The sequence below is a fragment of the Sinocyclocheilus anshuiensis genome, unplaced genomic scaffold (assembly GCF_001515605.1).
Source record: "Sinocyclocheilus anshuiensis isolate Anshui unplaced genomic scaffold, SAMN03320099.WGS_v1.1 scaffold67, whole genome shotgun sequence".
Classification (NCBI taxonomy): domain Eukaryota; kingdom Metazoa; phylum Chordata; class Actinopteri; order Cypriniformes; family Cyprinidae; genus Sinocyclocheilus; species Sinocyclocheilus anshuiensis.
The window spans coordinates 863545-886904 of NW_015552546.1; the positions used below are offsets into that span (position 1 = coordinate 863545).

A 23360-nucleotide genomic window follows, 5' to 3' on the forward strand; every position below is an offset into this window, starting at 1 on the left:
AAAATCAGTTAATAATTGATCAGTTGCTCAATAAGACTCACTACAAAACTTCAAACGAGCTACTAATTTTGATATATATATGAGATTAATATATAAAAATCACTAACATGCAATTGTTTGGGAAAAGGATATGATATACCAAGAATAAATGCATAATAATTGGTAATTTGGTTTCTTTTAATGCAACAACACTTTGAAATCTGCAGTTTTATTATTAGACTCTTACCTATTCAAAAATTAGTGTTTTCCCACTGGTCACAGTTTGATAACCTAACATTTTTTTCTGTGTCCTGCTATCATTATTAGTTTGAGCCAGAGCAATCTCATTTACACATAACAACAGCAGTTTAAATATTATTTGTATGAATATGGTAGCTGTATCTATTTTGAGCTGAGACAGACATTATCAGTGGGGAAAACCTAAATTTCAATGTCTCTGGTCATTAAACTTTACACCATCCAAGTAAAAATGTTCACACAAAACGGTCTCCAATTCATTTCTAGTTGACAATGCATAAAATACATCAACTTCTTTATACCCTTCAAACAGACAGGATTCAAAGTTTTTATTTTTTTTTTAAATAGCATCCCTGGAGGTATAAAATGTATGTAAAGGAATTTGACTGCAATCCCAAGTACAGTTTGTGTGGAAATAACCATTTCTTTATTATGTACACATTAGCAAAAGAGTGCATGCTACAATTAGAGCAACACATCAACATCTTCAACACAAGTCTCCATTTAGTAAGAAGACTGTGTGAAAGCAAAACGATCATCACCCATTTATGCGCCAAGCAACCACATTCCAGTGGAGGAATTCAGATGATCTTGGAGAGGACAACCGCTTGGCTTTTTGCATAAGCTTAACTGATAGAGGTATTTGGTTTTGGCTTCCCTGTGCTGTCAATTTATGTCTGGAACACAAGCAATTCTTTATGTTAAATGATCTGATCTGGAATATTAATTTCACCACTAAATAGAAAGGCTTTAGTAGACGGTGACACCCATTCTTCTCTTTAGAATGACCATTTTTCTCATCTGTTCTCATTTAATGTATTTTAGGTAGCAGAAAATAGTCTATGATAAATATGCAGGGTGTTATAAATCACTGTGGAACTTTCAGGTGAATAAATCAAAGCTCCTTATTCAATGATGCAGGTGCTTCGAAACCCCATGCATCCTGTCAAATATGACTATGGCTATATTCAGAATAGCATACCATTCTTATTATTTCTGCAGTATACTGTGCATAGCATTAACATTTACGCATAGAAATGCCAAAATGTGCATAGTGCAGTAGCATTTCCCACAATGTATTGCACTTAGCATGACCTTCCAATTCCAGAATGGCCATTGAACACTAACTTACTTTATACGATCGCACTGCTATTTTAAAACAAGTTATATTTTGATCCAATTTTGTGTAAGAAAAAAACACATACAACAACTGAATTTCACTCTCTGCATTCAAGATGATGCGGTGAGGTTATGTGACAACAATATAAGTTATCTTTGAATTTTGTATGGAAGCCCGATTCCGCCAAGGGATAAAAAAAAAAAAAAAAGTAATTGTAACTTTTTCTCACTATTAGGGAAAAAAACTTTTGAATGCCGACTTTCTCCCACAGAATTCTAACTTCTCGCAATTCTGTTTCTCGCCATGGAATTACATTTTTTTTAATCTCACAATTCAGATTAAGTTTTGTTTTTTTGCTCCTGCCACAGAATTAAAAATGAATGAGGTAATTCCGACTTTTTTATCTCCCAATTTGGACTTTTTTATCGAATTGTGAGTTTCTATTCCACAATAGAAAAAAAAAAGAATCGTAAGGTACAAACCTTTTGCGAGAAAAAAGTCTGAATTGTTAGATAAAAAGTCAATGACTTTTTTTTTAATCCCATGGCCAAAACAAGCTTCCAATATTTTGCACTTTCTCAAATTCTTAAAAAAATGTAGACATACAGTATACACTGTGCAGTATGCAGTAAGCTAGTATCTCATTCTGAACATAACCAACGTCCTGAGATTCAACTAGGATTTAACTTAAGAAACTAAATTATGGCAATATAGAGAAAAATTTAATATCATTCAAACTTTGTTCATAAGACGTGTTGGAGGAGAAAATATATTGAAAGGGACAAAATTCGACATTAAATTTGGCAAAGAATGTAATATGTGATATGTAACAGGACAGAAGAGGAAGGGCATTACTGCAACAGCGAGGTGTGCAAAATGGCATCTGTTGAGAAGTCTAGAGCGCAGCATCACAGCCGCTCGCCCATCAGACTATCAGCTTAAGTTGAGGCGTCTCTAAAGTGCTTGTAGCATTTGTGAACCAGACTAGCTCACATTACAGTGGACAATTCCTGAATAAACAGCTCCATGTTTTCTGACTCCAATGTGGCGTCTGCCCTGAAATATCTGATAAAATGTCCACTAGCTGATGTAAAAAAATCTACATTCACAGAAAAGCCTGAACTAAATAAGCATAACTGGTTTAAGATGCATTCATGAACAAATAAACATGAAGTAGCCGATTCGGTGTGTTGCTCTCTCATCATGCGTTTCCTGATGACGGATGAGTGTATGATACACAACAGGAGACAATACAACTCGCCTCCGCTGACGTCACAATTAGCAATTACTCCATGCTATCCACTGGCAAACACCTTCCCCTCAACCGCTCATTTTCAGATAGAAATAATAGCGAAAAATGGCATGAATCACAATAAGAAAAATAACCGTAATATGTTTTCATCACCTTCACAAGTCATTTGTGAGAGGGAGTGCTTGTGGAAAACGCTGAAGTTATTTTTAACATTATTATATGTATTTATCATTTATTAATAATTATTAACACCCTCATGCCATATCTTTGTTTCTCTAGGGTGTCTAGTTGTTTATTAATATCATGATTGATTTTGCTAAATAAATGTTTGTGTAGCAGCCAATACGTACATTTACATATGTACATGTACATAAAAAATATATAATTTAATATTTTCTACGCATTTTCAATAAACAAAATGTATCTTTTTTTCGGTCAACAGTTCTTTTGAGGCCCAATATTAACCATTTGATGCCACAAACCCCTCTATATGTGGTTTGAAGCTGAGGTGATCGCTGTAGAAGAAACATGCACTGGAGTGTTAGATGTGTTAAAATTGCATTTTGAAGTGCCTTGAAATGTCAAAAAGACGAGAGAAATCTCAGCATAAATTTTTGGGTCTTTTCTATCCGCTTGTGGCTTGGAGATGTGGAGTTCCTCGTTTATTATCCACTGAGAGGATGGAGGTCCACCTTCACCTTTTCTCCGCTGCTGAGCATCCCGATAGTGGGGTAAAACCCTCCGGCCGGGACAACCACTTCCCTCCTGCCGATAATCTTGCCGTTCCGGGTGAAGAACACCTAGATGAGCACAGAGGGGCAACAGTGAGTCAGCATTTCCACAGCTGGAGAGGGAAGAGAGTGAGTCAGCATTTCCATAGCTACAGGGCTGAGACTGGGCGTCTGACGGTCTTGCTACACGCTAGTTCCAAAACTCTTCGGGACACATGATGAGGACAAGAAAACACTTGGCAAACATCTGTTTTTGAGCACTGAGGGTATTCGGTGTTCTTTTAGAACTAATAAGCCTTTCCAGGCGACTGACTGAAATATCTCAGAGCAAATTCATCTTGTCCGCATCTGGGATATCCTGTACTCTCAAGAAGACGTCTCTTATGAGATATCGAGCTTATTCGTATTGTTGCATAAGTGTGGAAGCGAGCATCTTAACTCTCACCCAGTGGGCAAAAACGACCAGCACTGTGGTTAAGCCATCGTGTCGAGTCGACAGTCAGAAACTCGCTGATTATTACAGAGTCGCGCAGTGCAATTTTTGGCATGGAAGGCTCTTGATAGTGTAACGTCCCACTGGGAGACCTCAATGTATTAATCTTCTGCAAGCTTAAAACATTTGACTTGATGAATGACCAACTCCAACCGGCTTAAAAACAACAAATAACGATGATTAATTTGTTTTAGCTGTCAGAACTGAGGCTTTAAGCACTTCAGTAGAAGTAACAATTTATTTTGTGGCCTAAAAAGTCATTAAGTTAGGAGACATACATACATACATGCATACATTAACAAACACACACACACACACACACACACACACACACATTAAACTATTACATTAAAATATATGCACACACTACAGGTCAAAAGTTAGAAATAAATATGATGTTTAATGTTTTCGGAAAAAAAGTCTCTTTTGCTCACCAAGGCTACATTTATTTGATTAAAAACCCTGTGAAAGTAATATTATGAAATATTATTACAATTATTGGTTTTCTATTTCAAAATATTTAAATGTAATTTATTCCTGTTATGTTAAAGGGCTATTTCACCCAAAAATGAAAATTCTGTCATTAATTACTCACCCTCATGTCGTTCCAAACCCGTAAGAGCTCCGTTCATCTTCAAAACACAAATTAAGATATTTTTGATGAAATCTGAGAGCTCTTTCGTCTCCTCCGAGTCACCCTCCGTGCCATTTTAGAGAATATCCACTGAACGTAAACGGCGTACGCTGTTCTGTCAGATGCGCCACGCGGATACGTTGTTTTCGTTCAAATCAAAGCGTACGTACAACGTAAAAAACTTATCCACGTGGCGCAGCTGACACAGAACAGCATACGCCGTTTACGTTCAGTGGATATTCTCTAAAATGGCGCTATAGGGTGACGCGGAGGACAAATTGTTGAATAAAGTCATTATTTGTTTTCTTTGCGTACAAAATGTATTCTCGTAGCTTCGTAATATTACGGTTGAATCCCTGATGTCACATGGATTATTTTACCGATCTCCTTGCTACGTATCTGCACCTTGATCGTGGTAATTACATTGAGGGTCAAAGAGCTCTCAGAATTCATAAAAAATATCTTAATTTGTGTTCCAAAGATGAACGGGGGTCTTACGGATTTGGAACGACATGAGGGTGAGTAATTAATGACAGAATTTTCATTTTTGGGTGAAATAGCCCTTTAACATAACAGGAATAAATTACATTTAAATATTTTGAAATAGAAAACCAATAATTGTAATAATATTTCATAATATTACTTTCACAGGGTTTTTAATCAAATAAATGTAGCCTTGGTGAGCAAAAGAGACTTTTTTTCCGAAAAAATCCTTGCTGTCTATGGGAGGGTCAGAGAGCTCTCAGAATTCATCAAAATATCTTAATTTGTGTTCTGAAGATGAACAAAGGTCTTACGGGTTTGGAACGACATGAGGGTGAGTAATTAATGACAATTTTTGGGTGAACTATCCCTTTAAATCTGAATCTGCCTTTACAATAAATCAAATTGTTTATATCATAAAAACATTTTTAAAAATACTCACCATAACCTTTTGGCCCTCATGTTCTTGTTCTGGATCATCTCCCTCTTCCTCGTCTTCATCGTTCAAATACAGTAAATTTTCGACACGCCCCTGCTTTGGTTGTACATCAGCAGCATCCCAGTCGTCCATTTCATCTGACAGAGAAACCAATTGAGCTGGATGCACATCTAAAAACTTGGACTACAGTCCTGAGAAGCATGCTAAATTGATCAAAGTATGTATTTTCAAGTATGCATTGGCAGTAATGTGAACAAAACGGGAATTTCTGCACCATATACATGTTCTTACCTTCATAGTCCAGCACATAGTCCCGAGGAAACATTATTCCACAGCCCATGATGTCCCCTTCAAAACAGCGAGGGCCAAACTGGTCTCCTACTCCACTTCCATGGAAGATCTTCCCGTCATCTATGAGCAGATATGATGGGCAGTTCAAATGCAGCTACTTTCATTAATAAACCACGATTTTACATCAAAATGCATATGCAAATTAACTCTACATATATCCTGGCCATTAATACACTGAAAAATTGAGGAACAACTCTAAGGTCAATCAGAAAAAACTGGACTAGTGTGTATATTTACACTACCATCCAAGAGTTGGTAAATTTTTAAAGAAATAAATACTTGTATTCAGCAAGAATGCATTAAATTGATCAAAAGAAAACATTTAAAATGTTTAAAAAAAAGATTTCTATTTAAAATGAATGCTGCTCTTTATATCTTTTTATTCATCATAAAGTCCTGGAAAAATGTATTATGGTTTCTAAAAAAATATGAAGCAGCACAAATCAGCATATTAGAATGATTTCTGAAGGATCATGTGACACTGAAGACTGGAGTCATAATGCTGAAAATTCAGCTTTACATCACAGGAATAAATAATGTGTTAAAATATAATAAAATACAAAACAGTTATTTTAATTTGTAATATTTCATAATGTTTCTGTTTTTGTTGGATTTTTACTGCCTCGGTGAGCATAAGTGACTTCTTTCAAAAAAACAAACAAAAAAAAAATTCATACCAACCCCAAACTTTTGAACGGTAGTGTACCATGTGTACAGTTATAGTTATCATATTTGGAAAATGCTCCGTAACCTATTTTTTCACATGTAACACAAATTAATGAAACAAAAAACACCAAAAGTACCATGGTATTACCATATGGGGTAACGGAGTCTGATCAAGCTGATGCCTTTAAACATTTTCACATGGCTTCAAATCTACATAAATACAATAATACAAAAAAGCATATTTTGTGTATCTTTTATTTTTCATCTTTTCGTACAGAAAATCCCTGTTAAACAGGTATCATTATGGTCACATGGAGGTGCTCTATTAATTTAAGCGCTACCTCCACCTGAAACGTCATCTGCTGGTGTCGCTGTTGGACAGTACCACCATAGGCAAAATGAGTGATTTACACAGTGTTTGATTTCATAATATTTGTTTCTGTATCTCGTCTCATTATCTTTTTAAAGGCTGACCCCTTTACACTCAATGATGGAGGTGAAAACTAATCATCTGAATGAATTTTAGGACATAAAGCAGAAATGCGAAAGTTAGTGCTTTGCATCAGAGCGTTGTCAAGACCTGACGTGAACCTAAAAGCACTAATGCTGCATTCCTCACACATTTGCTCTTAATGATCCAGAGAAGTCTTATACTCTTCATCCAGAAACTGACAGGATGAAAGGAGATGTGCTTTCATGCCTCTGTACGTTTCTTTCTTCTAAGTCGAAGTTCTCTTTATATAAGAAGATAACAAAACAAAGAGACAACAACAATCAAGAGCAAGTGAAAGAAAAACACGGAAAGGTAGCCTGCAGACAAAAAACCCTCTTGCAGTGTGTGGCTGGTAAATATTTGTGGAGTTGTCATGGGACCCGTTTCCCAGCTCAGGATACTGTTTAAACAATCCCTATCTGAACATGCGGAGGGAGACGAAGACACTGTATCATTATGATTCCCATGTGGGCCTCTGTCCCAACACCACACTCTGCAAACACCGCGACCGCTGTGGGAGAGGAAGGCGACTAAAAATAGAGCCTGCTGGAGAGCTTCTAGGCCCTCTGGCACCCGAGCCGACAGGAAACGGTACACCGGAGTGCAGAGAGGGCTTTCCTCGAATGTCAGAGCTGTTCTCTGGAAAAGACCGGGAATGTAGACTCACTTCTGCAAACAAGAAGGGTGCTTTATGAGCCTGGCGGCTAAGAACGGAAAAACGATTTGCTTGTTTGTGCCATCAACATTTTCAAGTAACCTTAACGGGGAAGGGTCACGTACCCCGCTAAAACGAAGCGAACAAGACTGAAAATAGTGATTTGGGGTGAAGCGACTCTCTGCCAACCATTTCGACCCACTTGGCACGGTCAGCGGATGAATTAAAGCAGGACTGGGGATTGTATGCTTGTTCCAAACTCCAAATAAATTCATCACCCCGACTTCCAGCATTATTTCTTCCAGCATTAGATACGAATAGCCCCGCTGTCTTTGGATGTGATGCGTGTGAGGATGCCGACCCCCAGAGCGACATATCAGTGGCTATAACATGTCTCTACGTGATGACTAACAGGATTATGAGTCTGGGCCTCTTATAGATGTGGGCCTCTTATAGATCAGGGCAGGACAATGAGTCATGCCCCCCTGATCTGACCCGCTTCTGTGCCAATGGCAGACCTCCATCAGCGGGTGCCGCAATGAGGCGCAGAAAAGACATGCCCCATAAATGCAGCTCTGTAAAAGCAGACAAGCTGTAGTGATGGTGCCCATAGATGTGTAGGCTTGAAAAGAGAAGAGGAGCCAAATAATAAAGCTTAAAAAAAAATCACCACCTGCAGGAATTCTGGGTAATCCATGCATGAACTGTGATAGGAATACAACCAGAGATGACAAAACAGAGAAAACAAAACTAACTTTATGTAAACAGGATCTGAATGTGTACTGGTGTGTGTGTGTATAAATAGAACTGTATGTGGGAAAAGAGTGAGTACTTTTACATAGACATTCAAAGTTTCATTTCAGACTTTATATGTACTAAGTCTGAATGAAATTATGCCATGTAACAGATCTACACAATGCCATTGTAACTTGGCTTCGTCCAGCATGCATGTTAACCAGACTATATCTGGCCTGAGCATGCAACAAAAAATATCAAATACTAAGTTTATTTTATCCTTCAATGTATATTAGGGTTTTGTGTTACATATAATGTTGTTAAATTCATGTTTATTGCATTATTTTAGTGTCATGTGTGTTACCATGATGTATTTAGCATTTGTGTAAATGACACCGTGCACCTTCTATATACTAGTATTTTATTTCACTTGTGTTTTTATGGTGGTAAGTGCATCAGTAGGTTGGTATATAATTAACATTATATATTTTTTGCTGTAAATTTATGTTCAATCCATAAAACCTAAAATCCTGCTACCTAATTTTTTACAGTAAAATTCTGGAAACCACAGTTGCCGACTATGAAAAACCCTGCTGTAGCACAAAAATGACTGTGCATGTAAACATACTGACTGTTACAATTACAAAAGACTGAACTTTAAAAACTTATAACAGCTCACCTGCATGATATGCAACAGAACCTCGACTCCATCCTGGATGCCTGTTCTTTGGGTAATCCTGAAAAAAGAGAGGAAGAATGAGTAAACATAAGCTAAATATTCTAACAATTAGACAAGTAAAACAGTCTGGCTTTACAGATACCAATGGAAGTGGCTTTCTTTTTTTGAAAGAAATTAAAACTTTTATTCAGCAAGGATGTTGTAAATTGGTAAGAAGTGATAGCAAAGATTTATACTGTTAGAAAATATTTATATTTTGAATAAATGCTGTTCTTTTTAACTTTTTATTCATCAAAGAATCCTGAAAAAGTATCGCAGTTTCCAAAAAAATATATTTGGCAGCACAACTGTTGCCAACATTGATCATTCTAATAATAAATCAGCATATCAGAATGATTTCTGAAGGATCATGTGACACTTTAGACTGGAGTAATGGCTGATGGAAATTCAGCTTTGCATCACAGAAATAAATTATATTTTAAAGATATATATATATGGTGTTTATAATGTTTGTAAACATTTAGCTTTACCGGCATTTTAGCACATTATTTCTGAATGTAGCCTAATAAAATGCGACATGAGCCTACGCAACGTTTTTTTTTTCCCTCTCAAAACGCAATGTTATACAAATAGCATTTTTTTAACAATGCCGCAAACATTTTGAAATATCTTAAAAAATACTTGAATGTCTTAAAAGCGTTAACAGATTTTTTTTCCTTTTGTTTAGTAGCCGATAATTGGGCCAAAATCTAGAAAAGATGATGCAGTATTGGCTGTGACTAAGCACAGCGGGTTAAGATACCAGATCTCTTCCTGTTTTTTTTTCTTTTTTGAGTAGAAAACGCTGTACTTTATTATTATTATTAGGCTATTGTTATTATAGTTATTGTTATTATTATAGGCAAAGAAAAAGTTTAAAAAATAACATTATTAACTGGTATTTGTTCTAGGCAAACCGGTTTCAGAACGATAATAATACAGAGGAACGCAGGAACAGAAACGTTAAAATATCGATTCTGCTCGGAGTCAACCGATTGGATTTTATTTTTTCGTTTTCAAGCCCTGCTCTAAACATGAACTTGACACGCTTTCACTTTTAACAATCTCACTCAACACTTTCATATTAATGTGGTGGAGAGACGACTGAGTTCTACAGCCAGAAAACAATTACAGCATCGCAGCTCATTGTTTTAGGTTTAAGTGTCGCTGTCACATAGCTGCAAAGGTTATGTTTTTTCATATACAGACACACCATGCCAGCAGAAACACAGGGAGCAGCCAATATTTTGATAAGATCTGAGAATGACTTTCCAGTTAATCATCATGGAAATATATTTTTGTATTTCTCTGTTGTCATTTGAAGAGACTATTAAAGTCTGTTTGCACCAAAAATCAAATACATAAATGCTGTAAAATGTTATGCTAATTCATGTTTGATAATACATTTTTCACAACTCAAAATGTTAGTAATATTGTGAAATATTATTATAGTTTAAAATAACTGTTTTCCATTTGAATATATATTAAAATGTAATTTATTTGTGATGAAAGGTGGGATTTTCAGTATCATTACACCAGTCTTCAGTGTCACATCATCCTTCAGAAATCATTCTAATATGCTGATTTGCTGCTCAAAGCTCAAGTAGCATTTATTATTATCAATGTTGAAAACAGATGTGCTGCTTATTATGTTTTTAGAAACTGTGATACATTTGTCTGTTTTTCTTTTTATTCTTGGATGAATATAGTTCAAAAGAACAGCATTTATTTGAATTAGAAATAATTTGTAACACTGCAAGTCTTCACTCTCACTTTTGAGCAATTAATCAATGCATCCTTGTGGAAAAAAGTATTAATTTCTTTAAATAAAATTCATTTATTTCAAATAAAAAAGAAAATCTTAATTAAATTAATAAACATTTACTGAGCCCAAACTTTTAAACAGTAGTGTTGGTTGACAACTAATTGTAGCCACAGTAACAATATTGTGGATGCTGTAATTAAGAGAGTTACTTATGGAAAGAAATTATACATAACAGTGTGCATTAAAAATGCAAAAAGAATACACGTATGATGCATTAAGAAAAATAAATACTAATTCCTAAAATAATTTCTTTCCAAAAACAACAATAAAATAAGTGTAACACAGGTGAGCAGAATGCCAGAATTCCATTTGCTGGCATTCTGTAATCTCGTCTAGAGCAATGTTTCCCAACCGGGGTGCCGTCTGTCGAGAGCAGGGGTGCCGTGTAAAAAATCATTTTTTGTGCCGCGACTAAAAAAAGGTTGGGAAACACTGGTCTAGAGGATTACAAGGGGATCTGTTTTGGTTAAGGCTGAAAGAGGGTTGTGTTATGGTTCAAGTCGAGATCTTTTCATCTGTTTATCTAATAAGGAAGAGGAGAAAACATAGACCAGGGGACCAAAACTGTCCTAAAACGGGACAGATACTTTAAACGAGTCACAAAGTCCCTTTCTAAGAAAGTAAGATGACTCGTTTAACATCCCTCGGTCCGCCGGTGTAGGTGAAGCTCGGGACTAGATGATGAAGTTGTGCAACAGAAAGCACGGGGATGATGATGATACCTTAGGCGAATCTGACAAACAGCTCTAAACATGTAGAGACAATGGAGTGGCGTTCTCTGGAACGACACATGACAAAGTAAACTGTTTGCAAACATTACTTAATTTCCAATGAGTTTACATCTGTGCCCTGACACCATGATAAATGATAGCGCATTCCGTGCATTCGTACGATTAAATCTGTGTTCCATATCATGTACAGCGTATAAACACACAAGCAAACAGACACTTCAGCATGCCACGCAATGCACACAAGCCATCAATCACCCCGCTCGGCCCAGCAACCCACATAACAGTTTTTTTTTTAATTTGTCAAATGAAATTATATACCGCATACTCCTGTTTGAGAAGAGGAGCTGTTCATGCATATAGCGTTTTGGCCCCCTGAGGAGACTGCAAAAGCCATTAGAGAGAAGCATCGAGCTTCCAAGAAACACAAACAGTATCATGTGTGTCCACGGCAGAGCGCTATCAGATCCACCCGGGGCTTTTATGTGCGATACTCGAGCTGCCTGCATTTCCACACTGTGGCAAAGACAACAAGTAGCGGAGAGGCTGCCGGTGGAGGCAGATGCACATCTCTACACGGCATATAGTGCAGAGATTAGGCCAAGAGGGTACCTGCCCTCAACCACCACAATACGGGTGCTGGGAATGGCTGTCATCATGAAACAATAAACTATGAGCACTTTTAGAAAGAGTAAAAGTAAAAGCCTAGCCAGGGATAAGAGCTATATACTATCTGCTGCTTTATACTGCTTTTAATTTCACCCCTGACAATGTCCAACAGTGTATATGTATATAAATCAAAGGAGAATTCTTGTCCATATTTTCCCTTTTTTTTTGGAAAGTGTCAACTCAATCACACTTCAGTTTATGCATTTAATATTGTGTGATAGAAATGATAGTGGTGGAAATGATATTTAAAGCATTTTTGGAATAAAACAACTAACTTCTCTGTCTTGCTAGCAAGTTTTTATTGCTTTTTAAATACATAAGATTTCCACACATTTTACATAATTTGATAATTATAGCTTGACTGGAAATAAAAATGTTCTGTTTTTATAAACTTGTCTCATATTTCTTCTCAAGAAAGTGCACTAACTTTTGAAAAAACTTTACTAGTGGCAAAATTATGCTACAGTTGTGGGACAGTCTCATTTAAAAAAAAAAAAAAAAAAAAATTCTAATTTAAAAATGTAAAACATTCATAAAATTTGGGATGTATAAGACTAAAGAAATTCATAGTAAAAGACATTTCTAATGTTAGAAAAGACAAAAATATTAAGTAGCACAACTGTGTTCAACATTGATAATAATAAATATTTCAGCAGCAAATCACTATATTAGAAGGATTTCTGAAGGATATTGTAACACGGAAGACTGGAGTAATGATGCTGAAAATTCAGCTTTGATATCACAGGAATAAATTACAGTTTAAAATATATTCAAATATTCAAATTATTGGGGGGAATAAGAGACTTTCCAAAACATAAATGATTTAAAACTGCAGTGTATACATAATACATAATATGTATGCATAATACATAATGAAATTGTTTATTTTTCTTTCAGATTATCTGTTTTAAACATTTAACTATTCATATTTGAATGGTGGATTTCCACAGTTAAGAGTTAAATACAAGGTTAAAACAATAAAATCTACCAATACAAGACATTTGGAAAGCAGCAAACATATTTTTTAAAGGAAAAATCTTTCCAAGGCAGTTGTTAATATCTTAAAAGTGGCCAAAGTTGAAGAAACACCCAAAAATACAATGGAGTGCCAGAAGAGGTCAGATGGATTGGTGACAGATGGACTGTTGTGCTTCGTGCCGAACACTTCAAAAGTTGATCTGCACTTTGAAATGTGCATATATCCAAAATAAATGAGGACACCAGGGTTTTCAGGAACACACACTCCCGCGATTGCTCCATGGGAAGTGCTAGAGAGCCGGATGAGAGCAAAGGAAAGGGTTGGTGCGAGAGGGTCAGGTCAGGAGGTGATATGGGTTGAACTCATTCACGCAGACGTGACCGCTGAGGCTCCAGTACGCACCTCCGCTCCTCGTTAGAACCAAGAAAATCTTTGTCTTGCATCCTAGCAGCCCAGTGTATATTCCGGATGCATGTGTACGAGCTCATACGGCCAGCTAAAGTCCCCGTTCACAGGGGGTGAGGGTTCACTGATTGCAGATAAGAGCTCGGTTCTTCCTCCCCACATCCGCCATCATACTCAGACCGAAACTGGGACTGGCAGAGAACAGACTATCTTATAATTCTGCCCATCTGATGTTCTCACCGCAGCTGAGATCCTGCCATTACCTAGGCTGGTTGCCATTCCGCGGCTGTTCCTCAAACGGCAGAGGTGATACGCGCACTTGATGTTGTAACAATTAACAACCACATTGTTTGTAAACGTCTCTCCAGCCACAGGATGCAGGGAACACGGTACACGTCCAATGGGAGTAAACAGTAATTAGGCAGCAATGCTTTAACTGATATTTGATACTTAATGAAACGCAGATGCAAAGTTCCAGCAAACGTCAAAATTAGAAAAAAACAATAACAAATTGCTCTCCGTTTCTCTGAGCAACCAGCGGCCTCGCACGACTCAACATGACAGACTTGTTTACCATCTGCCGTTCCCAACCTGAGACTAATTACCCTCTCCACTTTCTTCATGGTCTTGTACAGGACGTCAGGAAGAGAGAAGAACACGGTGGTCACGTTCCTGTCCCCACCTTAACTATTCCTGATTAAAGGAATAGTTCACTCAAAAACAAAAAAACAAAACAAAAAAAACAACTCATTTACTCAACCTTGTAATTTAGGCTTATTATCGCTAGCTACAACTGAAACCATTAAAAACTTTTGTTAATTGAAATAAAGCTAAACTAATATATAGATATTAGATGAAATACTATAAACCAAAAATTTAAAACGTTGCACTAAAATTACAAAATGTAAATAAACACATACTAAAACTAGAGCTGAAATTAAAATATTAAACCTAAATAATAATAATAAAAAAACTAAACTAAAAATGTAAAGATAAAGATAAAAGCTCATTTAAAATATTGTTTTTATAGGGTGTTTCCTCCGAGGAAGCAAGGGAGGCAGTGTCTCCTCAAAATACTGGATGAGAAAATAATTTGTAGTACAAAAATAAAAAAAAACGGCAATAATACAAAATATAACATTAATCAGCTTGGCGAAATGTAAAGTAATTAATCTCCGTGTTTGTGACCAAAATTTACAGAGCTTTGATGACTGATGATCCGAAAAATTCACAAATAGTTAAAAGTTAACTACCGTATTGACCCGAATATAAGACGATGTTTTTTTCTTGGAAATACATCTGAAAAAAAACGCGGTCGTCTTATATTCAGGGTCTAGACTTTGACGTCAATAATACACCCACAACAATAGGTGGCGCCAAATACGCATAAAACGAGTGTGCCATGAAATACGTAATGTAATGCGTGTTGTAAAGATCGCGAGTAAAAACAAAAGAAAAAGAAAAAGAAAACCTTACAGCTGCATGAGTCGTGACTGTTACGTTAGCCTGATGGGACTAAACTCCCTTTGTGATTTTAAAACGTAAGACAGTACCCAGATTTGAAGACTACAGTAAGATTTAACTTCTACTGTTAATAAGATTTTGGTAGGCTACTATTAGATGGATAGCCTAAATGTCCTAATTCAGATGGGCTACCTGTTTTTTTTTTTTAATGGTATATCAAAAAGTGTATATTTTTTAAATGTGATTGTTGGTACATTTGACCAGTTTTTACCATACTTTCAAAACTAAAATTAAAATAGGAAAAATATGCAATATGAAAATAATTGAAGACAAAATGTGTTTTACTGAGAAAAAACAAGATTTGGTTTTTAAAAAGCCTTTTTCCAAAAGGTACATCTGGAAAAAGGGGGGTCGTCTTATAATCAGGGTCGTCTTATATTCGGGCCAATACGGTATTAAAAAGAATAGCTGAACATAAGTTCACAAATAAAATATATTGTTTACACTGTTTCTGCCTTGAATTATTATTTTGGAATAAATGTAAAATGTAGAAAATGTAAATGTAGAAAAATCTTCAGTCGAGGGCAGCCCTAGTAAAATATAAAATAGAATAGTTTTTTTCCCCTTTTTTTGATTGTCTAAGTAATGAAGAAAGAAAATGTGACTGGGACATGAATTTACATTTCATTTAAAAAGAAAAAGAAAGAAAAAATGAGGACTTTGCCTTCTCATTTCAGAGCACCACTGCACATGTACATATAACGCATATAAATAACACTAAACTAAAAAAGTTCACACTGCTCTTTTACATACAACAAAACGGAATGGCAAAACCACCATAAATACATTAAAAAGTAGTTGAAGGACATTATATTCTAAACAGATTTGAAATGTGAGATTTGAAAGCTATGCCCAAGGCAAGGTTTTTAAGTAAATAACTGGTCTGTTGCTCGTACAATCACTGTGTAAGGTTTTTAAAAAAGACTTGTAATATTGCATGAGTCATTTGAACTACTTTTATGAATCTTTTATGATGCATTTTTGGAGCCTGACAGCCACTGGACACCATTTGACAGAAGAAATGAAGTCATAGAGGATCGACTTGAAGATGAGTAAATCATGACAGACGAATGACCTGTTCGTTTGAGGTGATTTGCTCAAACCTCTGTTCTATTTGCATTCTGCACCTCAGGGCATTTTAGAATGTCAGACTCTAACTGTTATGAGGACACAGGGTTGTGAAGCTGCATTTGCGATCTTGGTGTATATCCAGAGCTTACTGTACACTTCTCTTCTTGTTCATTCCTTGACCCAAAAAAAAACATTGGGAATTTTTTATCAAAAGACTACACTATTGCCAAAAAACAACAAAACTAAATGGCATTTGCAAAGCATTTAACCTCCATAGTGTGACACTGTGGTCATTTTTATCCATATGTGCATGCACTTCCCTACATTCACTGATTTAGCAGATGCTTTTAAACCAAGTAGCTAATTTATAAATGTGGAACAATACAGCAAATGACTTACTCTTCTTGCTAGACCCAGGGCGATGTAGCACTTCTCTCCGGGATCCACAATCTCCACTTCAAAGTAGTGACTTCGTGTCGTGAGGGGCTGTCGGGCCTGAGCCAGACCAACGTCCATGATGCTCTTCCCTTTCCCGACATATTCCAGAAGCTACGGCAGAAAACATCATAGACTTAATTTAGATACATTATAGAGCATTACACATCATTATACATGTTTTAATATCGTGTTTTTAACTGTTTGCTCATGTGGAAACAGGATCTTGTCAGGTGGATTATTTGGTCAGTTTAAGGTTAGCTTGGCATAAACCAGATGTATCTATAAAAATAGTCAGCCTGGCTGTGAGCAGGTTTGGGAAATTGGATATGTTGCACTGCAAACATACCTGGCTAAGCCTCAGTTTTTCAAGGAAAGGAAGATCTTGATTTATGACAAGCCATCTTGAAACTGGTTTCAGGTTTTATGTTCAGACACACTACTGTTGAGGTTTTGTTTTTAAAGAAATTAAAACTTTAATTTCATTCGGCAAGGATGCATTAAATTGATCAAAAGTGATAGCAAAAGACTTTATACTGTTACAAAGAAGAAAGAAAAAAAAAAGGTTTCTTGAGCAGCAAACCAGCATATTAGAATGATTTCTGAAGGATCATGTGACACTGAAGACTGAAGTAATGATACTGAAAATTCAGCTTTACTATCACAAGAATAAATTACATTTTAAAATACATTAAAATAAAAAATATATATTTTAAATTGTATTAATATTTCACAGTATAACTGTACTTTTGATCAAATACATACAGCCTTGTTGATCTTAAGTCTTACAGACCCTACACTTTTGAACAGAGGTGTGTACATACAAAGAAAAAATTCCTTGAGTGATGGTTTTGAGCTCAAGGCACTTAGAGAAGAATATTTAGAAGAATAATCTACATGAAATGAGATCAAGTATGGGCAAACCCAAGCACACAGGAGTGATGACACATCTTCAGATTGATATTTTCCATCAGGTGTGTTAGCAAAGATGTAATAAGATTATTAGGGAAGACATAAAAGGTTGACCTGTCTTCAATAAGTTCATGGGATAGTGAGGGTGGGGCATGGGCTTTCAACTACAGACATGTGAGTGGTATCTTTCGACAGCCCCACCTACCTAGCCTTACAAATGAAAAGAAAAAAATACCAATGGAACAATTTTGACATGGCATAAGGTCAAATGTTTCATTCAACAGATCATGCAAGTGTGAGCCATCTCCCAAGGACCGTCTCGACCTAGTGATGCCTAACGTACACTCAAACATTCAATTCATAGGCCAAGTCAAAACACTTTAGATTAAACCTTGAAATAGTGCCCACCTAAATGACCTTTTTAAGCATCCTACGTCTGTTCAAGTGATCAAAGGTCAAAAATGTAACCTAATGGACTGCCTTATATGCACTTTTGAACTGTCAGTTTAAAGACCAAAACTGAATTGCATATTTGGTTATCATATGCATATTTGAAAAGAATTTTCGGGCATTGAAAAAAGTGGCAAAAAAGAACAAAATGGGCAAAAACAATGGCTAAAACCACTTCAATTTGAAACCTAGTGAGCTGCCTTACCTATACATCATTAACCTTCAGATTAAAAGTTAAACAACATTTTTGGCCATCATGTGCACTTTCAGGTGCTTAATTTAAACGTTAACATCCCAACGGAGACTGCATTTTTTGGCATGTGTCAACGGTCAAAAAGGACAAAACTTCTGTACTTCAATTGAGAACCTAGTGCCTAACAGCATTTCTGGGTATCATAAGCACTTTCAAATGTTCGATTTAAAACTTTAACTTCAGATTAAAACATTTTTGGCATTATCAATGCCAAACATTATCAAGTAAAATTTTTACCTTCAAGTAAAAACGTAGTAAGCTGCCTACCCAGACAACACTTTTGGGCATCACATGAAACAGCCTTTCTCTCACGTTCTGTTTCTGGCCCAGCACAGCTTCTAAACTCACAACACAGCATGGTGATTACTTTCAGCTGGTTTCAAACTCAATTTCAACTGGTTGTCATTAATTACTTAGAAATTTCCGTTTGCAGCGTCAGAATCAGCACTTTATTGAGGCAGTGGAAAGATTTCGCCAATGCCATCTACAACAACCTTTGGTATCCTTGTTTACGCCGCTAGACAACTGCAGGTCAGACGGAGACTCTGACGGGGGCCTCGTACAACCACATGCTGGTAACGACCAGACATTTTGAAAAACACGAAAACGTGCGTGCAAAAGTCAAACGGAGCCTTTAAATGGCCATGAACAGATTGCTGTCAGTTGTCCAAGAATATCCCCCGCTGACATCAAAACCACTGATCAACTACAGAAAATAAGATGCAAAATCCTGCAAACAATCAGCCGCTGCTTTGATCAAAGCAGACTTGATCGATCCAAATAAACTGATTGGTGTTCAATATGGAAGAATGCATGTTTTTGGAACGGAAGGCATTCTCTTCTCATCTCCTGATGCTCACTGGTGGATGCACCCACCAAGGAACTGATATCCCGACTCTTCTTTTTAACATCAACCTCTTCAAGCTTTTGTGCCAGGACAGTTGCCTGCTCATTTGAGGATGGAGGCAAAATTGCACCTAGTCACACCTTCCTGCCTCCTTGATGCTGAGTAATGGGGAGGTTGTCTACATTTATACCACTCCTAACGGCTCTCAACAGCTCCCAGCATGCTCGGATAACAGTGCTGACAGATCCGACATGCTCTCGAACGTCACCATCCAAAGACCTACGTGGGGGCGGCAGCTTGTTTTGTTGACCCGCTGCCCTGGCAACAGGTGCAACATTGCAAGAGAGTCCCACAACTTCCTGTCACAGTGCAGAGAATGTGGAAAAGGCGGAGGACACAAAGAGGGAAACGCCCACAAGTGGAGCCGCTGAGATGTTTGTCTTGCTCGTCTCTTGTCTTTAAAATAGGGTCTATGTTTTGACAGCCTCAGACGAAATCTCTGAAGATGTTGTTATAAGTCGTCTGTCGGCTAGCGGTTACTCGAAGTCTGTCTAAATGCAATTTATCCTTAATTCACCTTGTTCTTTAGAGTGTTAAGTACTTGGCATTCAGCTGCTCATTTAATTGACAAAACAATATATTAAAAGCCTCAACATGCAGACTCTGTTTTGTGTAGCGCTAGGAATTCCTGTCACTGTCCAAGATGGTCCTAAATAAGCAAAACAAAATTATTTCAAATGATCTATGATAGAAAAGTACTTTTGTATGTTTACATCATGGTATCCCAGTACAATTTCTAAATTTGTTTAAGTTAATTCATTTGTTTTTACGAATAATGGGTCATGAGATAAAATGTTCCTTTTTAATTTTCTAGTTCATTGCACTATAATAACACGTTGTGTAATGGTGCGATCACATTTATCGCTGTTGCTATTGCTAAATTTCAAGGGACAAAATTCAGTCATTTCAGGAATCCATGTGATCAGAAATTTGGTTTCCACAGATTTCCTCATGAAGATTTCCACATGAAGACTTTGCAATGGGTTTAACGGAGTTGGTCATTGACCAACAGAGAGCAGCTTGGTTTGAAAGTGACTTCTATATGCTTCATACATTGCTACACTATTGACAATGGATCTTTTTGCTTACAAAATTTTGTTGAAGTCAAAACTATATAAATCTATTAAAAATTAGCCTTCTGCAACATTGCAACATTTCACTGAACACATCAGCACATAATTGCCTCCACCGAAGCACTACTTTCTACTTTTAGATTATCACTTCCATGACCTGCTCACTGGTGCCCAGTAGGTGAAGTAATAAAAATGGTGCAGAACAGTCACTTTTCCGGCACACAAAAAGGTACCGCTTGAGGTCGTTCACATAAGACATGTTCATTCATCTCTGTGCCTTGTTTTTAATTTAAAAGAAGTTCTGCTCGTCACGTCCACTCTGCTGCATATAGCTGGAAAAAAATGTCAGTCTGCACATTTTAATTGTTTTTCTGCGAAATGCACACTTGACGGACATCTTTGACCGTTATGGCGTGCCTCGCTAACATTTTTTTAAGACGTTGAGACAAGTTAAAAAGATTAAGATAATTGTGCTGCTCCTGGCTGTGGAAACCGGCATGACTTTCCGGAGGAGCCCAGCATTAGGAAAAATAAGCTTAAATGGATACCCAAAAATGAACATTTCGTCATCGTTTACTCATGTGGAAGGGCCTCCAAACCTGTGACACTTACTTTCTTCTGTGGAACACAAAAGAAAATAGTTTGAAAAATGTCTAAGTAATTTTTTGCCCCTACAAGTAAAGTAAATAGAATTCAATGTTGTTTGGACCCAAACATTCTTCAAAATATCTTTTTTTTTTCCTACCACATATGAAAGTAAGCCATACAGGTTTGGAACGGCATGAGGGTGAACAAATAACGACAGAATTTGGGTAAACGATCACCTTTAAGATTATTTAACAAAACGCCCGACTACATTAATGTGGGACTATAAATTAGCTTGACATTGCATCTTAGATTATTTGTGAATCAGTTAAATATGGTGAAGGCATTGCCAAGAAGCTGTTAATCAAAGATGGAGCGGTTAAAAACTATAACTATACCCCACAGCCGAGCCATAAGTAATGTAATGTATCTGTTGATGGCTATTTAATATTTACGACTTAGGGTGCGGTATAACCTACCTGGGCTGGATCGAACAGCTGGATACAGATTTATAAAACCCTTCAATGTTATTCTGGATTATTTTCTCCGTTGTCAGCATTCATACTGCTTTCCTATGCAAAAATATTAGCCAATCATAACAGTGGGTGTTTGAGAAGCTACATGTTTAATTCAAAGTAGATAGCGAGAGGGTGAAACATGAATTAATAACTAAATTAAAATTTTCAAGGCAAAAAACAACATTACTACTATGTTAAACTTCAAAAAAAAAAAATGATTTAACATGAGCAATATATTTTTACAGCATGTATCAATTCAGCACGTCATTAATTACTCACCCTCATGTCATTCCAAACCTGTAAGACCTTTTTTCATCTTCGGAACACAAAGATATTTTTGATGAAATCCGAGAGCTTCTGACCCTGCATAGACAGACAGCAACGGAACTACCACGTTCAAGGCCCAGAAAGGTAGTAAGGACATCGTTAAAATAGCCCATGTGACATGAGTGGTTCAACCTTAATCTTATGAAGCTACGAGAATACTTTGGGTACGCAAAGAAAACAAAAATAACGACTTTATTCAGCAATTTCTTCTCTTTTGTGTCAGACTTCGATGTGCATTCATGACAGTTGTGGTATGCGTCGTGCCACTCTCGTGAATGGCAGTGGAGACTGACGCGAAAGAGAAGAATTGTTGAGTAAAGTTATTTTTGTTTTCTTTGCGCACAAAAAATATTCTCGTAGCTTCATAAAATTACGGATAAACCACTGATGTCACATGGACTATTTTAATGATGTCCTTACTACCTTTCTGGGCCTTGAACGTGGTAGTTCCGTTGCTGTCTATGCAGGGTCAGAAAGCTCACAGATTTCATCAAAAAATATCTTAATTTGCGTTCTGAAGATGAACGAAGTCTTACGGGTTCGGAACGACATGAGGGTGAGTAATTAATGATAGAATTTTCATTTTTGGGTGAACTATTCATTTAATTAACATTAGCAAAATATTATAAAAAAATCGCATGTATTAACTACGAATGTCAACGATTGAGTCCTTGTGTAATGTGGGGTTTGGTGTTTGGGTTTTGTTTCATGTTCATGTTTTCCATGTCTTTTATTTTGTAATTGTTTCACCCTGTTAGTGTCATGCTTCCCTTGCCCTCATGTATCTCTGCCTTGTGTATGTGTCATGTTCTGATTGGTAGTCTTAGTCATGTGTCTTGTTTCCCATTGGTTTGTTCTTGTCATGTGACCCTCATTGTCTGATATAAGTAGCCATCATGTTCCCATAGTCTTGGTCGTGTATTTGAAGTTGTAACCCGCTGTCAAGTCAAGTCTGTTCATGCCAAGTCAAGTCTGTTCATGTCAAGTCTGTTCATACCTCGTCAAGTCTGTTCATGCCTAGTCAAGTCTGTTCATGTCAAGTCAAGTCACGGATTATTGTTTCTAGTCTTCGTCTGTTTGGATCATGTTTGGATGTTTGGATCACTGTAATTAAACTGCACTTGGGTTCTTCACTACGCTCGCCTTCAGTGGACTGAATTCGTTACACCTTGTTGTAAAACAATATAAAGAGGTCATGACATACTTTTTCTTATCAAAACAAAGTGATATACAAATATCTGCAAATATCTAATGATAATTTTTCTATGAAGTGTGATAGAGTTGTGTCACTCTAGTGTAGGTATTTGGCTTATAATCAAAACCGAGACTATGTATTTCTTCAAAATAAAACTACTAGTGTTTAGCTGGAAAAGAAATCTCAACGCTGGCCTGATCTGTGGAGTCTTTCACCACCTTTCAATAGATCCAACTATCACTACCAGTTATTGCTGCAGGAATGTCGTTACCCAAACATAATCACTCACTCCTGCCAAAGGACTGCTGCAACTGATGCTGTCGGACATAGCGTGATAAAAGACATTTGCATATTTAGAGGGCTCTGCAAAAAAGCAGCTGTCATGTTGAAGAACATCAACCACAACATTTTTTCGGTTTCCTTTTGATTAGTTCACGATGAAATGACAGAGGAGCTAAAAATAATACGCCACATACTTGACCTTTCTGTCAATACCC

General features: G+C 36.7%; 1 protein-coding gene across 1 annotated transcript in view; it reads right to left on the reverse strand.

Annotated features, from left to right (window-relative positions):
* Positions 1 to 1572: 1572 nt before the first annotated feature.
* LOC107664113 (SPRY domain-containing protein 3-like) overlaps positions 1573 to 23360 on the reverse strand; it is a 63570-nt gene continuing 41782 nt past the window's right edge. Inside the window, exons 8-12 of the mRNA XM_016454571.1 lie at positions 16608 to 16757; positions 8969 to 9026; positions 5681 to 5800; positions 5393 to 5526; positions 1573 to 3409 (exon numbers count right to left, since the gene is read on the reverse strand). Coding sequence (XP_016310057.1) covers positions 3275 to 3409; positions 5393 to 5526; positions 5681 to 5800; positions 8969 to 9026; positions 16608 to 16757 — 597 coding nt within the window. The 3' untranslated portion in view covers positions 1573 to 3274. The remainder of the gene's footprint in view (positions 3410 to 5392; positions 5527 to 5680; positions 5801 to 8968; positions 9027 to 16607; positions 16758 to 23360) is intronic.